This window comes from Phaethon aethereus, assembly GCF_964289735.1.
Source record: "Phaethon aethereus genome assembly, chromosome: 7".
Taxonomy (NCBI): Eukaryota; Metazoa; Chordata; class Aves; order Phaethontiformes; family Phaethontidae; genus Phaethon; species Phaethon aethereus.
This window is the reverse complement of record NC_138583.1, coordinates 15,566,267-15,588,639: the sequence shown is the minus strand read 5'-3', so window position 1 is coordinate 15,588,639 and position 22,373 is coordinate 15,566,267. Positions and strand designations below refer to the sequence as shown.

The 22,373-nt window shown below is 37.8% G+C and overlaps 1 protein-coding gene across 1 annotated transcript in view; it reads right to left on the bottom strand.

Moving 5' to 3' along the window:
* Nucleotides 1-5,478: 5,478 nt before the first annotated feature.
* The window catches only part of DLG5 (discs large MAGUK scaffold protein 5), a gene marked incomplete at both ends in the record, with an annotated part of 109,270 nt that continues 92,375 nt past the window's right edge, over nt 5,479-22,373 (bottom strand). The window contains 14 exons of the mRNA XM_082002588.1: nt 5,479-5,582; nt 7,942-8,051; nt 9,858-9,967; nt 10,771-10,898; nt 11,091-11,234; nt 11,988-12,184; nt 13,324-13,494; nt 13,798-13,946; nt 14,902-15,085; nt 15,471-15,635; nt 16,214-16,347; nt 17,602-17,764; nt 18,422-18,499; nt 22,191-22,359. Coding sequence (XP_081858714.1) covers nt 5,479-5,582; nt 7,942-8,051; nt 9,858-9,967; nt 10,771-10,898; nt 11,091-11,234; nt 11,988-12,184; nt 13,324-13,494; nt 13,798-13,946; nt 14,902-15,085; nt 15,471-15,635; nt 16,214-16,347; nt 17,602-17,764; nt 18,422-18,499; nt 22,191-22,359 — 2,006 coding nt within the window. The remainder of the gene's footprint in view (nt 5,583-7,941; nt 8,052-9,857; nt 9,968-10,770; nt 10,899-11,090; nt 11,235-11,987; nt 12,185-13,323; nt 13,495-13,797; nt 13,947-14,901; nt 15,086-15,470; nt 15,636-16,213; nt 16,348-17,601; nt 17,765-18,421; nt 18,500-22,190; nt 22,360-22,373) is intronic.

The window sequence follows — 22,373 nt, the reverse complement described above, 5'->3', positions numbered from 1 at the left end:
ATGATGTGAGCAATTGCTTGCACTCTCAAATCATATCTTTGCAGCAGAGAACAAGTTTCTCTCTCTTACTGTAGGATCTTTCGGCTCACTCCACCAAAACGATCCTCTCAAAAGGCTGTAACTAACAGTTATCACGGAACTGTAAGACTTAAAATCACATGTAGACCCCTTGCAAATATTCAAATGAAGGAATGCGTTTTCTGCCTTTCATTGCTTGCAGTGGCCAAACATCGGACATGCTTGAAACCTAGAACCTTAGGTTTGTCACAGGTGGGCCACAAATGCTGTCTCAATTAGGTTAAGCAATTAGATGATTTGAGCATGTAAATGCTAAGCTCCAATACCAAGCGTTTTTGGAGCAGGCAGATTTGGCAAATGAAGGAACTATGATGATTCTCATTGATTGGCATTACTGCTAATGAGATAAGATCAATCTGCAGAAAAAACAGATGCAAAAGTTGTGGGAAAAGGGTCACTTCCTCTGAAGACCAGAGTCACTATTTTCAGAAAGCCGACCACCCCCTGTCTTCAGAGGAAGGGCACAGGGAAGATTACATAAGAAATGTCATTCACATTTGCACGGAAAATAAATTTTTAAAGAAAAAAGGCCATTGCAAATGTAAGAGAAATTTTATCAAGAAACAGAGTTTTTTCAAGCTGTTGAAAGTATTTAACCTTTTGACAGACTTGTTTCCAATTTTGAAGACATCAGTGTATCATTAAATATGCAGTATATATGTGGATTAAGTTAAGAGTAAACTGCTGTCTTTGTTTTCTGAGTTTTCAATAGATCTCTAGGAAGATGGGAAGGACCCAAAATCCTAAGAAAGGCCAAAATGAACACTTAGGAAGTGGGTTTGAAGGGGGGGGGTGTGTGGGGGTGTGTGTGTGTTTTGTTTTGTGTGTTGTATTTGGGTGGGGGGTATTTCTGTTTTGGGTTGTTTGCTTTTCTTAACTAGCAGTAGTAGTATTCTAGCACTTGGACGTTCTCTTTATACTGTGAACTCACAAAAGGTCATGTCATAAATCAAGATATCACATCTCTGAAAGTTTCCTCAGCCACTGGTGTTATATCCTTCAATATGTCAGACACAGAAAATAACCCAGTGAACATACATGTTAAGCAATGACATGCTAAAACATAGCAACGACAGATAATTCACCCTAATATGAAGTGACTAGGTTACATAGTACAAAGATCTTGGTGATTCGCATCTTAAAACAATGATTAGATCTCCGCCATATTCCCTCCTATATTTTTAGGGAAAAAAAAAAAAAAAAAAGACTCATATTTTAAAAACCTGTGTGTGTTAGGAAAAAAATAATCTGGAATTTCATACTTTACACATAGGGGCGGAAAAAACCTCACTGCACCTTTACCAGGTTACAAATTACAAATGCTTACTTGAATGAGATCTACTGAAATCAGAATACCTTTAATAAACCTCTTCTCACTGTTTTTAAACTAAGTTACAAGTTGAAATAAATATAAAACATAAAACCAATTCAAAACATTTTCTGTACAGGAGGTCTACAAGATAATTTCCAGTACTGGAAATGTTTTGAATTTTTTTTTAGTCACAGTATGCTTTTTATGCACAGTTTACTTCAAGAAAAGGATCCATCTAGACAACTTTTATCACCGAGACAATGTTTAAATATAAAGTTACAACATTGCTCTAAAGTTCTATGTAACATAATAAGCAAACATTCTTATGAAAGCTTGTAAGGAATTGTTTATTAAAATAGAGTTGAACAATCCCAAATTAAGCTAGTATGTTTACACTTCAGTAATAGGATCCCCTATTCACCTGGCTTTTGGATTCATGCTCGCATCATTTGGGTTGTGCTAGCAGAAGCATCTCTCTGAATACTAAGAGAGAATAGGTAAAAAGTTTGCTACCAAATGTTCATCAAAAATATACTTTTCCAGTGAAGAATGCCAAGACATTTTCTAAGCAAAAGGACACAGAATTAAAGTTGGGGGAAAAAAGAAGAAAGCAACCAAACGCATAAGAAACCCTTACACTCACTGACAGGAGCTGTAAGAAAATTTACAGGAAGAGGACAAGCACTTTTTTTATACCGTTCAGTTGCTACTGCAGGTCTGGGACCTTTACTAGTTGTTGCACAAGACCAAAATCTGCCTTCTGCGTACCCGCATTTCTCCCGGCAGTCTCTTGAGTTTCCAAGCCCCTTCACACTTGTCCAGTGTCAGATTCATTTTAAAAGAAACTGCCCATTGTGAAATGGAGGTGCAGAATCTACGAAATTACATGGACCCTTAAACATAAGTCGAGAACAGATTCCCAGACTGTACTTCAACCATGAATACATCCGTCCAAAATGCAGCTAGGAAGGCGTTCAAGACTGCTTAAAGCAATGTTTGCATTCACTGAAAAGGATTATGATATGGCCTCCAAATTTACCAAACACTGAAAAAGGACCCTTGTCTGAGGTGGAGAGTTTGGCAGCTGCCGGAGTGTAATTCGGGAGCTGGCGAACACTTGCCCTGCAATTCAGGTCAGTGAGAATAGAACGCAGAGGTTTGAAAGCAAGTAGATGCTTGTCGACATATTGACAGTAGATCGTACATATGGGCTGCAGTATCTTCAGACATTCTATGTCAGTTTAGCTATGGAGAAATAAAGACAAAAGATGCTTATTTCTAGCTAACTCCTTACCTACAGTCAGACATGGTGGCTTATGAACATGAGGGTGAAATTTTCAGACATTTGTTGACCAGCTATATTACTTCTAAACTACTGTTAAAATACCCACAGAACTATATTCTCCATTTAAACACCCGCACAAAGTTACTCTTTTCAGAACAACAGCCAAAATCTAGCTCCAGCATGCAGTACTATAAATAAAACTGTGTATCAGGAAACTCTTCATCTGAGCTTAAGGAATCTTTTCTCGAACCAAGACTTCAATTCTACTTCCTCATGATCAGAAGATACGCAAGGTACGGCTGCTACTGACCTGCCAGGACCTGCCTATTCTCATTTTCTTCATCCTCTATTAGATGGCACCATGGTCTTTTTTTCAAGAAAAGCAGATAAGGTACAAGTCCTGCCTTATGACTGAAGGCTGTTACTAGGTTTGCAGATTACAAGGTGACCAATCACCCACCAATCCGCTTCATTATGAAGCTGACTACGTGGCATCTGAGAATAAACCAACCGATAAGCAAAAAAGCTAATACACAATAATTATCTTACCTAAGCTTTTGGCTAACTCAATGAACAGAAGAGGCTGGTCTGTCTGAAGTGTAAAAACCAAGGCACAGAATTCCACAACGTGCCTTTAAGCTAATGATTCACGGTTTTGCGTACTACGTTTTCCCTGGCTTCCAGTGACACTCTCCTGAAAAGAGCAGCGACAGACAGCCTTGTTCGCCAGTTAGAGCCTCCATCCAGTCAACTCCATTTCCGCTGGAAACCCGTAACACCGCTGGGCCAGAACACTAAAAATGTGTTAACGCAAACCAACGTCTCACTCGCTGCGTCCTGTAGTTTTTGAATGTCTTGGGTATTTACGTATGCAAGGCTGGGCAAAAACACAAAACCAAAACTTGCTCCTCTCAAGGTGGGCACTAGTACCTATATATGCCAATTTTAGTCAGAAAATAAAACCTTATACGAGGACGCAACTGAACAGAGTCAAGAACATTAGCTATACACACCTTTTACACACAAGTCAAGTTATAGAAATTGACCTTTATTTAGTTATCAGTTTCTTCAACTTTTTTTTTTTTTTTTTGATACAAAGTGACATTTTCATTTTAGTACAGAAAATCCGTGTCGGAACAGTACCTGTCTGTTTCAGTTGTACCACTGGAGTCTACTCTGACCTCAAACTTTAAAAAAAAAAAACAAAAAATGAGATAAACAAAAAACAGCTGCTGTCCCTCACCATGAGAAGTACTTTGACTAGTAATTCATCCATACCATTTCTTATTTTTTAATTTTTATATATATACAGTATTATAATAGCGTGGTATAATACTATATAAAATACTATATATATATTTTACATGTATTATAGTTCAAAATACTCTCTCTATATAGTATTTAACTATATAAATAGTATATAAAGTATTTTGAACTATAAAATAGCATCTGTAAAACAGAATTTCAATTTAGGACCAGATCTTTCTTTGAAGAACTGTGCAAGAAGAATCCCTTTTTTAATTAAAAAGCTGCAAACAGAAGCAAAACTACAGCCTGTAGTGTAAAACTAGAAACCCTACATAATGAAATGTTAGGAACAGTGACCGAGAAGCAGTTCTACTCAAATGATATCTTAAAAACAATTAAAATACAGTACCCAAGAAACATGGCACAAGAGACAGAAGAGACAGGTACAAAACCTGTGTTAGGAACACAGAGGCAGAAGTGCAAAAAACCAAAAAAGGAACTGATACAATGGAGTTTGGTACAATAGGTAAGTAAGTATTGCAACCAAAACTAAACGATCACTTATTTTTTGACAGGGAAAACACTAACCATTTAGTACCTTTCTCAAGGCTTTTAATGAAAGCCCTGAGACTGTGGCTGCTCTTAAATAAAAACAATCTATGTGAATGCTACACACTGAAGTACAAAGCTTAAGAATTACCCTGCAAAATTGCACCGACATAAGCTTTCCGTATTTACAGTATCTAAAAGTGACAGAACACAGCATGCTAGGCCTAGCTTATGACTCTTCCCCACCAGTACTTAATCCAGGCCCAACAACCAAAAATTATTATTTCTCAACACACGTTAAGTTTGGATTGTTCAGATATATTATGACATTTAAATATTAGGTTCATGCATAAAACAAGAAACGATATCTTTGACAGACAAGCGTTGACAGGATACAAACAGTGGTCTGCCCTGTAGAGGAGCGTACTTCCTTCCCAGCTTACTCCCGAGACGTACCGATTCAATCCCACACTATTACCTGGTTGTCAAGTCAACGACGTGCTTAGAAATGGTCAAAATGGCAACTAAGAGTCACATTGCGCATAAGCCATTCATTCATACTAAGAAATTTCACTCCATTTCGGAGAGTTACCTCATTAAGTGAAAGGACAGAGAGTTAAAAAACGGAACAAAACAACAACAACAAAAAGACATTCAAGTAAACAGCAACAACCAAATACTTTGAAAAGGTTTTTGTAAACTTGTCGTTCTACAGGGGTTTGCAGCATTGTTAAATTCGTTACTTGTGGACAAGTACATGCAGGTTGCAACCCCTTGTGACAACCTGTCACATGTACACATATGACGTAAGAGACAAGGTTGGTGGAGTGATCTACTCCTTTCCACATGCCTCATCGGGTCCTTGTACGTTCAGTGTTATCATTCCCCTTCATGAAACAGGAATCACTTACGGGTATCTTTATAAAGACAGAAATGGACAGAGTCCATTGGATAGAAAGTTAGTTGGTTATTTACATCTGCAAAGTAGTTTCACAGCGAAATAAATCTACAGCGGGCCAGCTGGGATCCACAGGACTTTGTTTTGTTCTTGATCGACGGTTGTCATAATCTGAGTGCAAATGCTTGAAAGGGCTCCTCCCTGGACAATGCCTGGAGAAAAACAAACACCCCCGCCACGAATGAGACAAACAGTTGTGACTAATTACAAAGACCAATCTTCTGCATTTTTCTGCAACGTGTTTATCAACAGATCAGAATTAATCTACCCAATTCGATATCTGCCAGACGCATGACTCTATTAAAACAAGACAAAGAATAAACAGAGCAAAGAGGTCAAGCATTCAATATACAGTTTCTTCTGCTAGCTCTTAAAACTGCCCAGGGAAGTCGCAGAACTGATGACTATCATCAGCTAAGACAACTGTTTTGTTAGCGGCCTCCATGTACTATTTTCAGACACATCAGGTGGCAAAGTTTAAGTCTAAAGATGGTCAGAACCTGCTATAATAAACCTTCTCTGTTCAGCATGCGGTGTTAAGAGTTTTATATTTACACGGTAATATACATAGAGACTATAGCTGTAGCAACTAGACACTATTTACAAATATTATAAGTAAATTATGAGGCAGCTCACAGATCCTTGAGCTAAATAAAAAAGCGGCAGTTGCTACTCCAATTCTTATTGTCAACTACATTCAAGGAACAAAAGGCCAACAGCAAGCAACTCCCTGAAAATCAATTCAAAAGATAAATGAACACCTTGCATTCTACCCTTGCTAAACATAACAGTCATGAAAAGTAAAATGCCAGAACTGACACAGGAGAGGAGAATTTATCAACTTTAAGACTTAAAAAGTGAGGAACTTCATGACTTGAGAAATAAGTCAGCAAAGCCTCTGGCCTCAGCTACCACTAACGCTGGAAAAATATGAGAAGTCTTCTAAGGCTGAAGGTATAATTTTCATTTTTGAAAAGAGGGAATTTGATCTCACGTATAGTATCACTAGACTCTGCAATATATACTACAGTTAAGTATGTCAGATGAGTTTGGATACAGAACATGGTAACCAACAAGGTCTATGAAAGGTGACAAATGGCAGTGAGGAAGTGATTCAGATTACACTCCATGCACACCCCTTGGTACAAGAAACAAAACCAACTTGAAAGAGTCATTAGCAAAAAACCTTGCTTCATGAAATAGTCACAGACCTCAGGTCTGAGCGAGTGTGTCATACAGCTTCATGAGGAAGCTACCATGTCCAACACGCCTATCTACAGGCTTATTTTATGCCCAGCATTGTAATTTCAACAAGCTTAGATGTCAGCGCAGTTTGAACACCAATCCTCTCTAACTACCAGCATCTGGAAATGTTGATGACAGCTGGAGTCCACCGTACCTGGCACTAACAGAAGAAGGCCCTTCACAACGAGCATGTGAGAAGATACACATAGGACTCTCCTGGATGGAGTTCTACCTTCATTATCAGGGTGAAATTAAAATGCAACAAATCACTTAACACGGAGCAGAAGATTGCATCACCACATGTTATCTGGCCACATGCATGTCAAGTTCTGTGAAGGTCTACTATGTACCATTTCTATGAACATTTGTAACTGTCAGGTAACTGATTTCATTGAGAATGTGCAGCTTCTCTCAGGATGCGCCGATAGCTCCCTTCCCTCCCCTGCACTTGGAAGGTATGCCTCAAAATACTTCTATGAGAATCCCATTGTTGGGAGGATAAAAAGTTGGGTTTTGGCTGGTTTAGTGGTGAGGCTTTGGTTTTGGTTTATTTTGCTTTTTAAGTTTTGTTGCCATTCACATCAAGATGGCTAAATTCACATCTTTCAAATGTATGTGGGACCACACTGAAGTATACTCGGAAATAAGCAGAGACAGTCTTCAAACACAGTTTTTTTTCTCTGGTAAAAATACAGTATTAGCTACAATCCAAGATCCATATAATATTCTTTATGATGTTAAAAAGGCCTCTGAAGTTGAATTTAATTATTCCAAATTACAATGCACGCTCAAGAAACCTTTGACAATCTTTTTGCTTTCTTGAAAGATTTAAAGTATGTCTCAGAAACCATTCATTAATTTACAGGGGGGTTTTGTTGTTGTTTTGTTTGTTTTAGTTTCATTTGATTTTTACAATTACAAAACAACTGATTTTCCTTACATGGTATAAAACTGACAACACTGTGTCAAATTATCTTGACCGTACTTCCAATACTGCCGGCTTCTAATAAAGCGTTTTCAGAATCTCTTTAGGTCATAAGATTCGTAACGTGGTAAAACAAAAACACATGAAGGCAAGGGACAGCACTTAACTCTTGAGATTTCCTCTCCTGGTAAAACAAAACACCAGAGCATAAGTTTGCCAAAAGGGAAGGCAGAATGAAAAAAAAAAAGCGCTCATTGAAGGAACATAGGATCTTTTGAATTACAGTATAAGTGCATTAAATTGCCACTGTGCTCCTAGTGAACTGTTGATTAAATACTGACCTGTAAAGTACTTGCTATACTCTTGTTCTATTTTTTGAGCTGTCTCAAACTGTTCTTTGGAATGTTTTTGTGTAACTTTGTCCCTCAGGAAGATTGGGTCCTTTTGCTCTCTGCAAAAAAAGAAAGAAAAAAAGAAAAACCTTGTATAAGAGTAATTTTTTTTTCCTTAATGGACTTGAAATGATTACCTCCAGTTGAGTGAATGCAAAAAGCTAATTAATTTGCAAGCAAAGTCCTGTGCATAGAGTGCCATCTACTGTGTATCAGCAGTATCAGCATAGTCATCAGGATCATTTGTTTCAGCACTAACAAATTTATTTGCTGTCAGACCAAGACAGTATTCCTTTAAAGTCTCAGAGATTGGAATGGAGTTGAGGGAGAAAGAATTTAATTTTTTCCAGTTCATGTGAATCAAATCATCATCTCATATACACTCCAGTACTCCCTGCACAAAGCTGGGCTCAAGTACCATTCTCTTAAGGGCTTGAAGTATCAAGCATCCAGCAAATAGTCTATTTCTATGTCATCTTATATATGACACATTTTTGAGATTACTATTTTTCTACTATACAAGCTGTTGGAAACAGAATAAGAAAAAAATACAGAGAAACACAAATGGTAAAAAAGAAATAGATTAATTCTGATCAAGGCTTGTTACACTCTCCTCCAAATCTGATTTGAGGTCCCCAAAATTTTTGGGCTTCTGTCTAAAAGGAAGCAGAATCTATAATCAACTAGTCAGGTCAGATAGATACATACTGAAACAATATAAGCACAGTTTCTTACAGCAGTGAGAAAAGAAGAAAAATTTTATTTTATAAATAAAGAAAATCATTATTAACCTAAGCTATCACTGCTGTGTAGCATTTCAGAGAATGCCGACAGAACCTGTGCTATATGAAAAAGGCTGTTTGGAAAAACCTTTGGTGCTCATAACAGGCAGAGACAATGTGCCACTGCATCTTATCTTGTTGACTGCTAGAAATACCTGCTTGTCTAGTTCAATCACTCTCTGTCGCTTTCCAAAAAAAGGAAATAGCTGTAATGTTCACCATTCCTTTTCCAAAGGAGCTCAAGACATGACAGTTCCATTTATCATTCAGGTGCATGATCTTACAGTGGTAATGAAATACACCACATTGCGTTACATCTTGCCTCTATTCCAAAGTGGTGATACTTATCTTTATGAAATAGTCGTCAAATTTACCTACAGATCAATAATATAGTAAGTCTTGAACTTTGAAAATGAAGATGGCACAAGTATAGGATCTCTCAACAAAACTGTTTTTTAATATTTATGTTGGGACATTATGTCACTTCTTGGCAAATCAATCTATCCAAATGTGTGAAGGCTTCCTCAAACATTAGGGGAGGGACTGGAGTTTTTAACTCCCATGTTCTGTTCTTGGCTACACTTGAGCAGGAAATTCCCAGTTACTGAAAAAGCACAGTTCGAGAAGACCACAGTATACAAACTCCACGGCAAAAGGGGACTTCCCTTGCTGTTTTCACTAGAGAAGGAAGGTGGGCAAGCTGAGGTTCCAGATAATTGACACTGCATCCACACACTTGGCCCTGCTGACAAGATGAAGAATAGCTCTTTGTCATGGTCACCATTTAATCCTTAATGGACCTCACCCATATCTGTGTTACGGTTTAATACAAAGGTGAGCAGGAAAGATCCGAGTACCTCCTGGATTACATACAGTTTAATCTACGTTGTTTGATTTCTTTGAAAAATTCACTTAATTGTCATGCAACCAAAATGAAGTTAAGACCATTTACCTCACAGCTGTTTTTATGAGGATTAATTTCCACATTTTAAGGAGATGACGAGGATGAAAGAAACAATAAAGGTAACAAGTTTATTTTAAGCTAAAATAAACATCCCTGAACTATACCCCTCACAGACTTACTTGATTTGTTTAGCATTTTTGTAGCGAATAAAAATTACAATAGGGTAGATATGAACACTGTGGAGCCGTTCGATGGCATGAGGAGCGATGTCAAGCAGACAATGACAATCCTAAGATCAAATGTAAATGCAAAACACTCATTCAGTTAAAGAGCACGAGGACGCATGCAAATCCCCCATTCTGCCCCCTACTTAAATCATAACCCAACAAAATTATGCTACACATTTAACATTTTGGGGCTACTGCGCAATTTGTAGCCAAAAGATTTATAACAAAAGACAGAAGATGAAAAACTGCAAGAAATACCATTCATAGTACCAAAAGCATGTGTTGATAGAAATAAAAGTATCTGAAGAACTAATGAAATGAAAACTCAGATTGAAATATATGCAATAAATTTTTTCCAAATTTAAATAGTCATACTCATTTTCTCTTTCAGAACTCATAAGCAAACACAAGTGTTATAGTAGTAAGACTTTCTGTGTGGTTTGACAGAAAACTATAAGCAATGTACGGATTTTAATTAGCATCTGTCTCCAGGATTACTATGGTGTTTATGTTCTATATGACTGCAATAAACAGAATAGTTAAAAAACCTAAATCCTCGTTTGGGGGAGGTGGGGGGCATGGGGTGGAATCCATGGAATCTAAAAAATTAATTTCTAACTTTATTTAATAATACTGTGAAAGAATATGGACATTACTAGTTTCTATAAAGGTGAGCTTGCATAAAATAGTCTTTAAACAAGTACAGGACAAAGTGAGGTAACTTTTCTTTTACTCAGTGGCCAGGGGAACAATTCTCTGAATGCCTTAAGGGAGGACAACGCTAATATAATTTCCACCCCCCTGAACACAATCTGACCATATAGTGCAAATTGTACAAGGAACTACAGCATTAAAAGTGACTCACCTTTTCTGTTATCTCTTTTATTGAGGCTACAGTTGTCACATCAAAATGTCCACTCCTCCGTTTATAATCGATAAACAGACAATCCTTCACACCCCGTTCAATGGCTTGTTGGGAAGCTTTCATAACCTCTGTTTCAGAGAACCAGAAAACATCCACTTTCATTACTATTCCTTAGGCACAGAACAAGGCTAATGAAACGATGTCTACAAATTCAGATTCTTGGGTTTTTTTCCCCGTGTTGTGCTACCACAGTTCACTTATATTGATGTCGCTATCGCGTATTCTAAGCAAGAATAAATAGGTTATATTTGCATACTTACCAAGAGGACATCTGCAAAATTTTCCAGGGGATTCTTTAACCAACATGTCTTTCACAGCATCAAGTAAAGGTCCCAGAATAAGGACAGGCCTAGGAGAGGTACAGTCCACTTTTTGTACACGCTGATATGCCAGACTTGCGGAATCTACATACACAGAAGAGTTACTTATAAACGTATAAATTGGTTTTCCTGGCATTCCTCAAATAAGCAGAGGCACCCTAGCAGTAATTATGAAAACAACTCCCTTGCGAAGCATAAGGACCTTGACAAGTACAAAAAATGCTCACTAGTCATTATTGCCATTTTCTCCACTTGACAGCTTAAAATAGACATTTTCCTAATTGAACCTGGTGCTTCCTCCCCGCCCTCCCCAACTTTTTGGTTTTTTTCCAAAACCAATCATTCCTATTTTTTCTAAAAGTGTAAACAAGACACGATATCCGATTTCTCTGGTTTGATTTGTTGAGCTCTTCCAAGAAAGTAAGCATTGTAACCAAAATGATTTTTGCAGAGGAGTGAAGAAATAGAGGTGAAGATTTTTGGGTGGTACCCAGGATTTCTGTCTAGACTAAGTGAGCTGTACAGAAATTAAATAGTTGAAAGAAAGATCCAAACCATGCATCAAAAAGCAATCTCCCTCTGCAAATGAAATGTTAAAGCTAGCAGATCTAGGAATAAATTACCAAAAAAAAGTAACTTGAAACATTCTGGCTTGTTATATAACACAAAATGATTTTTGTCATTAGATTAGAAGTCATGTACACAATGGGACAGGTGGTCACCATCTGTATTCAGACCAACCAGAAAGCAACATTATTTGTTGTATCATGCTGCATCTGTTTAAAAATGAAAGAGAAGGAAAGGCAGCCCCCTCCCAGGTATAACAAAGGTACTTGCCATCCAAGAAAGGAATCGAGTCTGTACTGATTGTATCAAGGGCCAGTAAATCCTTTCCATCTTTGGAACCACTTCGCTTGTGTTTATGCTTTCTTCTGAAGAATGACCTCCGTGCTGCTGCTGACAATGTCTTAGATGAGCTGTTTTCATCTTTAGCCTCAGACATGCTGTGTCTCCTGTAGAATTCCTGATCCATCCTATAACGAAACAGACTAAGTGGTTGGTATTTAAGCTTATCTTTTAAAATTTTTTCAACAAACAATATCACTGCTGCTTCCGGAACACACTGCAAATGCTCGTCTCAAGCCTTAGCCCGAGTACCTTCATCACAGAAAATTAATCAGAAACAAATGTTAACATAAATCAAATAATAAGCATCTGAAAACTTCACAATACCATCATTTCCTCGGGATTCTTATGATATAAATAGCACAGCACAGAGGGCGGCCACTCTGACAAGCAGGGCAAAATTCTCCAAGGCCGAAGCAGCAGCGTGCACCTGCTTGCCCGTAAAGTCCGCCTCGCCCAGAAGTGACGATCCCATTCTGTCTGTGAAGATGCATGTTCTACTCATCCTTACAAATTTTGGATCACAAATAATTTATAAGTTTTATTTTATATGAGCACAAATGTTATGGCCACATAACACATGTAAAATGTAGTTGGTTTTACTATCCATCTTCCAGTAACAAGCCCGTCAATGGTGTGTATGGGTCCGTACGTGTATATTGTGCTTCCACTCATTCCATGTAGTACAACTGTCCCCATCAGGATGAATTTTGAGTTAGGACATGGAGAGAAGACTATTACAAGAAAAGTAAAGCAGAAAAACCATAATCTAAAATTGAAAAAACCTATTTTAATCATTGAGTGATAACTAATGTGATTTCAGTAACAACGTAAAAATTTTAGTTCCTGCATACTCCTCTTACCTCCTCCACCAAGATTACAAGACTGTGGTGGATACACAGTCTTAGAACAATGTTGCTGTCCACAGATAACAACCCACTGATGCTTCCCAAAAACGACTGTGATAACCTCGGATTCAAGGACATTTTTGCTGTGCTGGCTCTCACTTTTCTTATTGAATTATCTATCATAGCACTGGTTTATGTATTATTTCCATTTCTAGTTTACTGTTTAGTAGCATTAAACACAACTTAAGAGAGCAACATATTTAATTCAACGTTATCAAAATATGCCATCCCTAGAATGACACACTTAAGAATTAGTATATCCCAGAAAGAATAGAAGCAAACGAGTCTTTTATACCACATCTCACTAGCCAGACTTTTTTAAAGACTATAAGATAAATACCGTAACTGCGGTCACTCACATATATTTACTTGGAATCTGTCCTCTTTCCAGCTTTTGAGCATTCTCGTCTAGCTGCCAAGCCATCCAGCAACCAAAGTTTCCCTGTGGTAGAGTGTCATCGACATACAAAATGTCATCCTTCTTAAAGCTTAAATCCTGTTCCACCTCTGCCAGACGGTCATAAAGTGCTCTGGAAAGGAAGACAAAAAGGCTCTGCAACTGATCTCCAAGAACTCAAGGGAAGAACATGCGTACTTACTTTGAATAAAGTCAACAGATTAGTGACACACTCTACATTTCAAGAGCACACAAGTTTACAGCGAAATGTGCAGACATACTATGCTACAGATTGTGTACTCACTGTCAGACACTTAATAAATTAGTAAACTCGGATTTTAAAAACTGTGGTAAAACTGATGTACTATCTCTCTCATGATGGTCAGCATATCATCCTAACAACCTTATGCTGTCATTACCGGTCACGCTCAAATACCTGATATAGAATCCGTCTCCAGGAAGCTCTTTTATCCTATTAAACTCTTCTATTCTGTATTGAGTCTTTATTTTGATATTTTCTCCAGGCTTCAACATTTCAAGATAAGCTTCCTCAGCTGTTTTATTTCGCATATCAATGGACCCATACTGCAAAACACAAAACACAGAAACCCTTAGGTGTGAAATCGTATCTTAATAGACAACAGAATTAGGTGACCTTGAAAAACACGCTAAATGAGCTTGCTTTTCCCACCAGCAGGCTCTATATACAAGTAAATCTTACCACTTAACTGTAGTAGAGTTTGCACCTTAAGATGTCTAGCAGGAGACTGAGACATGGGGGTGTAAAACAAAATTCCCAAGTGAACACAGCACACCGTGAGAGAGAGTCTGTACTACTTTAAATAGTTTTCAAAGTGTAAGCTGAGAAATGTAAAATTCACACTGGAAAGAACTTCGTATTTTTAGGGAAAGCAAGTGGTCTGAGGGAAGTCAGAAACACAATTACAAAGCAAAATCTGGATACTAGCGGCATAATGGGAGTCTCAGTGCTCAGTCTCAATGCTCAGTTGTATCTGAAAAGCTCATAAACACATACATGTTTATCACCTTAACAGTCCTGACGAATAGATAGATATTATCATTTCAGATACAGAAAGCAGAGTCAAAGACATATTGCATGGCTTCCGCTAAACTTTCATTAGAATTTCAGAATGATAAGGGCAATATTGTTCTCTGTTTTGCAATATCTTTCATAACCTTGCCTTTCTCCTATGTACAGCAATTGGATTCAAGACCTCCTGTTTAGATGAAGAGAGCAGGTATTTCTAATTCCAAGTGGACAGACGTTAGTCCTTCAAACTTGTGGGTAACTTGTGCTCTCTCAAGTAGTGGTTGTTCTCCACATCATCCAGCTCTTCATGTGGCACCACCAGAATGAAGGTTATGCATTCTCACCATTCCTAACTGGGTTTTGTGGCAGGAACTCAAGATTCACAAGAACATTTCCCTTTGCGAGACAGCACGATTCTTTGTACAACTCCCTATCCATACCATCCTAGACATTTTGTCAGTATGTTGCAGACTTTTCTTAATAGCTTACCTCAAGTATCATGTCACCCAAGACTAGTCCATCAGGTCCTTTTGCTGGGCTATCATCATCTACATCTGAGACAAATATTCCATACAGGTTTCCACCACATATCTGGATCCCAAGATCCACTTGGGATTTTTTAACAACAACAGTTCTAGGTTCAGGATTCCTTTTGTTTGTGTCCACAGGGCCCCTTTTGACAGGGAGAAATAACAGATGTACTTTGATTTAAAAACTTGCATTACATACAATCAACTAGCCATCTGAAGAATATATATTTACATAATTATTATTCAAAATAGGTCACCTACAGATACAGTCTCATAAGACAAACATCACGTTCCTTGCAGACCTTCTTAACTAAAGCGATCTTGTAGTAAACTTTCTTCACTCCTTGCAGACCCCACCTCTCAAAAACAGTCTGAAAACATATACTTTTATCCCGGGGTCCACTTAACTTGTCTGCTGACTTACTTCAACCAGGCACAGCATTCACAGAAGTACACTTCGGTTTTTAATACCCTTAACATCCACTCTGATCATTCTTTTTTCCTTACGGCAAAAATGTTACTCTCTACCTTAAGGAATTCCGGGGACTTGTAGTTGGCGTGGTTTGTTTGGATGGAGGTGTCATTGTTCCTTCATCCTGTTCACTCACAGTATCGATTACGGAATGATTGTCAGGCGTTGCAGCTCCACTGCCCTGAGGGGTGGAATGATTACTCACAGGTTCCAGGCGAGAACTAAGGAGGGGAGAGGAATAAAAAAAAAAAAAAGAATAAAAGACTGGTGGGTTAGGGTTTCACCAATGTCAAATTTTTCCATGCACCAAAGTTATTAATTTGGCTGTAAATCAAGTATAAAGTAAGGAATAAAAGACCAAAATGGCATGCTAAATAACATATGTTCACTGTAAGTCTGGATAAAGGTCAGTTTTGAAATGTGATCATGCATCAAAATGGGATGGATAATTTCAGTAAGTCATAGGCCTTCTCTAATTAGTTTTTAGAAAATCCAACTATAAAAAAGAAATTAAAAGCAATTTGAAGCACTAGAATCTCATAATGCTAGGAAGAAGTAATCTTTGATTTTAGTCTAATGCATCTAAGGATTATGCCCAAATAAAGAAAATATAGGTATATCAAGCATTTTTCTTTTCTTTTTGACAAGCATGTATTCACACATTACTTTTCCAAGCAATCACACTTACCAGCACAAACATGCTGATGTTTGCAAACACATTACCTGTACAGAAGTTATCTACTAGCTAAATAACTGCATGGACGAGAGAGTATTTTTTTCAAAGTCTAGCCAGCCTTACCTTGATCGTGAATGGTTGCCAAGCTGATACATATGTGGGTTATACTGAGCCAGAATAGTAATGGTGTCACACTGCTGTCCAATGATTAGTCGAGCCTGTTGCTCTGTAGCATTTCTCAAATTTATTCCATTAAACTACAGGAAAAAAAAAGCACAAACCAGGATGTCCAACTTTTCAGATGGAAACTGGCTAAATCATTCTTTCAGCCTCCCAATGATTTTAATGTCTAAATGCTCACTTATTTAAGGGCTTATAAGATGGGAACAAGATTTTTTTAGCAGGGCCTGTTGCAACAGGACAAGGGCTAATTAATGGTTTTAAACTAAAAGAGGGCAGATTTAGACTAGATATAAGGAAAAAATTTTTCACAAGGAGGGTCGAGAAACACTGGCACAGGTTGTCCAGAGAGATGCTAGATGTCCCACCCCTGGAACCATTCCAGGTCAGGTTGGACGGGGCTCTGAGCAACCTGCTCTAGTTGAAGACGTCCCTGCTCCCTGCAGGGGGGTTGGACTAGATGACCTTTAAAGGCCCCTTCCAACCCAAACTGTTCTATATTCTATGATTCCACTGGGGTAAATAGGAGGATGAAAATGCTGTGACACAATAATTCCTAGAGTTTACACCTTGGAGGTAATCACTTGAATTTTAAAATATTTGGTAACCTGGCCATGAGTTTAAAAATCTTTTTACTATTGAAAGACATATGTGTTCTGAGCTGTGTTATGATTTGTTATCACTCATTAAATACAAGGTGGTTCAGATCACCAATCTGAATAAATTCAGGATTTAAAGAGAAATTCAGATCCATGATCCATTTAGGGCCACTGTAGTATCATCCACCCACTTTGCAACAGAGGGTACTTTAACATACACAATCATGAACAGATCTAGCATTTACAAAGCAGCTCTGTACTTAACAAAACACTCCTCCACATGTTTATCTAATACTGTAGGAAAAACCATGACTAGCTAATCTAAAGCCCACCTGAGTATTTTTTAAACCAGGTATCTCAGGTAAGGATATGGCATAGCAACAGCAGCATGAAACTTGGCACGAGCCAGCTGCTTGAATATTTACTCAATTTATTAGGCAGAGTATGGTGTTTGGGCTATATTGTTTTAAGTACCAAAACTAGTGAGCTTAAAATTTAATTCTATCTATATACGATGCAATGCAGATCTACCATGAAAAGACATTATTTTATGATAAAGCCTGACAAAAAGTCACAACAATCACAACTACTGGAATATTACAGTACACAGTACCCTTCGCTACATCTCAAAGCACACAAGCTTTCACAAGACACTCTTTTGGGGAAGGCAGTTATGGCTGGAGTTGTATGAACTGATTCATTAAGCCATAGGAATAGTAAGCAAACAATTACCTCTAGTAACTGATCACCATACTCAAGGCCAGCTTGATGGGCAATGCTCCCACCTGTTACTTTAGAGACAAATATTCCACCATTTTCTCCGCTCACAATGGAAATCCCTAGTGGCTCAGAACCCTTCTGCACTTTAACATGACGTGGCTCTTCCATGTAGGGCCTTTTAGAGGAGATAGTTAAAACTGATTTGGACAAAATTGCACTTGAACGATCACAATGTCAAAGTTACATGCAATACTTTATGTCTGTCTGAACTGTAATAATAAAATAGGTTTAAACAGTTACTTTAAAAAATTTACTGTCAACTGTCTTAAATGCATTCCTTTAACACCATGCAACGTACAGTGGCAGAAGTAAATGTATACCAGCTACATGACTGCTCTAAAACATTATGGCAAATATGAATTATAAATAGCATGGTGATGAAGTTGGTAGGAAAGAAGCTTCAAGGTACATATTATATAAAAGTATTGAACCACTGTATATAATATGTCATTTACAAACCATATTCCAGAAAGGTATGTTACAAATAGAAATGCTGGGAGTCTTTATTGCCAGTGAAAATAAACATCATAAATAATAAGGTGGTAAACCAAAGGACAACAACGCACAAACATCAGATTTCGCATCTGTATGCAGGGAAACAAAAATTAGTAATGAAAACTAAGCAGTTGCAAACTCAAGCCGTTAACACAGCAGTTTGCATGGTAGCATTACAATTACCATGCAAATTCTCCTCAGGGCAACTGTCCAAACATGTAAAATAGCACAAAGTGCGCAAGACTGCTCGAGAAGGACAACCTTATATCAGGCCAACCTCAAACTCCTTAGTGATGAGAACCTAGGCCTAGGAGCCACAGGGATTCTCAGAAAAGACCTATTACGGAACAGATATCTGAAAGACGTAGAAGATTTGAGAAAACAACACTTAGAAAAAGACGCACAGTAGTCAGACGCTTGTGAGTATAACAAGAGAATTACTTACACAAAAGAAAACCCTGATACATTCCCCTTTCCTCCCCCCCAGTTAGGATGTATCCACCTGAAAAAATGGGGCTGGTCCCTCCCTGGCGTGTGTAAACAAACAGTGGCCTCCTAAAAAGTGCTGGTTCGTGTTACTATAAACCTAACAATGTCTACACAGCCAAAGGCATCACCAGATACTAACAGTTGAGCTCGTGCTGAATGAAACAGCTTGGGTACCAGGTGTGGTGTGTTTTTTATTTTAAGAGCATTATACTACATTTGACATGCATTAATTTGAATGTTTCCTTTCCTCGCACTTCATTATATCCCATAGACATTCTCTAAATTGTGCCAACTGCTTAAACTATTTTATTCGTGCTGTTCAGAGACCGATGAGTTAACGGGACTTTACTCACTGCTACCCAGGTGAGCCAGGCTGTGGGAAGGGATTTCTGGGCAGGGTAGGATTTGGGGGAGGGCAGAGGACATCACTTCTTAAGTTACGCTTATTGCCACAGTCTTTGAAGGTAACGATTTGGCAGCCTTCCGCAGCAGGGGCATAACAGTTTGCCAGCTTATTAATGTCTAAAAGATTAAAACTGGCTGCTGGTATAAATGCAGCTCTGGAACACAGTAATCTCACAACATCGACTTCAGTTAGAGGCAACGTCCTCAGAACTTGCCTACTGATGTAATGAAGATAAAAGTTTACTACCAGCAAGCTTAAACTGAAGCCCACATTTTTTGTATGTAGCAGATCTTAACTAAACTGTGCTAACTGCCAGAAAACTGCAATTTATTGAACTTTTGTTGTTGTTGTTTTTTAGTCATTATGAGCATGTAAACCATGTTGTTTTATGAAGCTTTTGTCCTGGTTTCAGCTGGGATAGAGTTAATTTTCTTCCTGATACCTGGTATAGCGCTGTGTTTTGGATTTGGGATGAAAATAATGTTGATAACACGCTGATGTTTTTAGTTGTCGAGGACTTTTCACCTTCTTGCGCTGGCCTGCCAGTGAGGAGGCTGGGGGTACGCGGGGAGCTGGGCGGGGACACAGCCAGGACAGCTGATCCAAACTGGCCAAAGGGATATTCCATGCCATACGACGTCATGCTCAGTATATAAACTGGGGGAGTTGCCGCGGCTTGGGAACTAACTGGCTATCAGCCAGCGGTTGGTGAGCAATTGTGCTGTGCATCACTTGTTTTGTATATGCTTTTATCATTATTATCATCATTATTATTGTTCTTTTTTCCCCCTGTCCTAGTAAGCTCTCTTTATCTCAACCCACGAGTTCTCCCTTTTTTTCCCCCCTTGATTCTCTCCCCCATCCCACTGTGGGGATATAAGCAAATGGCTGTGTGGTTGTGGTAGCTACCTGCCAGGTTAAACCACGACAGCTTCTTCAGTATCACAGAATTTATCAAGGCATACTACCTCATTAAAAACTAAAACTAAATCTTTCTGAACTTGATTTATTTCTGATTTTCCATCTACCACGTGCATTTTTAAATTTGTTTTGCTTGTTTAATTTAGGTTTGAATAAGAAAGAATCAAACCCGTAGAAATTGCACAGGATCGTGTCTTAAAATCACAGGATCATATGTTAGAATTCTAGTAAATACAAAATGAAAGATAACTAGTAATGCATGTGGTAGAGAATCAATAATTAAGTAAAGCAGAATGATAACATGAAAAAGGTGTCTTAATTGAGAAATAGTGTTATTAAAATCAAGTGAAATGCACTCTTCTATAACATTCAGACTGCCTGCCAGAACGACTAAACAACTGATTAGAAAGAAGTCTTAATTGATCGGATCTCTTAATTTTCATTTAAATTAAAATCAATAAAACAGAAACATTGATGATTATTTTGCCATATTATTATTTGGGAATCATATTATTATTTTCATCTGGGGAAAGGCCAAGCAAGTTACTTGTATTTTGTGGGGAACAGAAGAAGTTGTAAGACCAAATAACCATTTAAAATGCTATCTAGGCATCTTCAAACATTTTCTTAGGATAGACTTAAATTTGCTATTTTCCTAAATTAAAAGCTGTTTGTGTTTGTTAGGTTTTTTCTTTGCTTTTTTAAAAAAACAAAACCAAAACCAACAAAACTTAGAATTATATTCTTTTTAGAAAGTCAATTCAGACTACAGTTTATACATACGCACAGCAAGACGGAAGGGGCTGGAACCTGACTGTATGTCAATCCTGACATATGATCAACATTAACAGAAATTGTTATTTCACAGAGATCTGAACACATATGTGCTCAGAGATAAAAAGTTACAGGGTGACTTTTTCAGCTGAACATTATGCCTCATTAGTCATGTGAAAGAGGAAAAAATTCTGACTTTGAATTTGCAAGTGACAATTAGAGGAACATTTATATGAGAACACAAATTGAGTGCACATAGTACAAAAGCCACAGCAAAGAAAGAATGAAAATTCCGAAAAGCCTCTTTACATTCCCTTTCAAAGTAACACTGTCCTTTGTACACCATATACGTTCTAGGGTTACTGCAGTAACTTAGTTACCAATTCTTTATACGAGACAAAAGTTTCATACAACATTTTATGAATAACTTTTTATTACTACCAGAAAACTTAGAATACAGAATATCCTTATTACTTTATCATTCACATATTTATGGTCAGTACTTTTCCATAAATCAAGCAGTAAAAAGGGGTCTTGAAGTCCACATAAATGTAATCTATTCCAACACATCACAACTCCTTTACACTGCCAGAATGGCATTTGGCTGCCTTACTGTAAATAAAAGCCTGATTCAGATTTGTGTCTTACTGTTTGATGCTTTGAATTCATGCAAACTTTGTCATATATTCAGTCTAGCCAGATCATGATAAAATTAAATTGGATGTCCAAGACTGATACCATAAGCAATGTATCTTGAAAGTATTCACCATGGGATATAGAAAGTCGTTAAAACACAAAGCTCGTGTTTTTAAGCAAGCATCATATCAGCTTCAAATTCTGCAAGCAGCTACACAGATACTTAACGCTATTGCTAGCAGCAGTCCAGGTACAGCCAAAAGGATCAGTCACACCAGTAAAATTGCATCTGTACACGTGGGTATGTTCTTACACAGTTATGCCCTCAATTTTCATGTTATCTGGCTAAACTGAATTAAGGCACAGTGGTTAGAGCGCATTCTACAACGCTAAGGCACCTGTTATTTAGCTATCAGATATTACTAGGTCTTCATTTTATTGAGTTTTCCAGAGTACAGAACAAGCCTATCATAAACAAGCATCTGAGGTAGTTCAGCTGAAGGGGTGTATTCCAATTTAGACTGCTCTTACTTGGTGTGGCCATTAATCTAACAAGGAAGAAATAAAAACCTTATGAAACTCCTTAATTTTCTAAACTCAAGAGGCTACTCTTTGGTTTTGAAGAAAAAATCCACACAAAGATCTCTCACATACTTTGTAAAGAAAGTAAAAACATCGAGTAACAGGACCTGATATGCACCTCTGTGCCTATATATGTGTCATTTAAATTAAATGTTCACATTCCTTCAGCCCAATAAACAAATGTACAAAGTTTCCTCAGACACAGATGTATTAGAAGCAAATAACGTGGGGGCCTTACCTATCTTTTCTACGTTCTCCAATAGATACCGGGCTAATGGAAATCCTAGGTAACGTAGAAAGGGAGTTCTGAGACTGGCTGCTGGCAAAGGAAGACGTTTCCAAGTTAAGAGGTGACTGTGGAGGAGTTATCAAGCTGGGACTGCTACATTCCGAGTGTGACAAGGAGCCTATGGAAAATCAA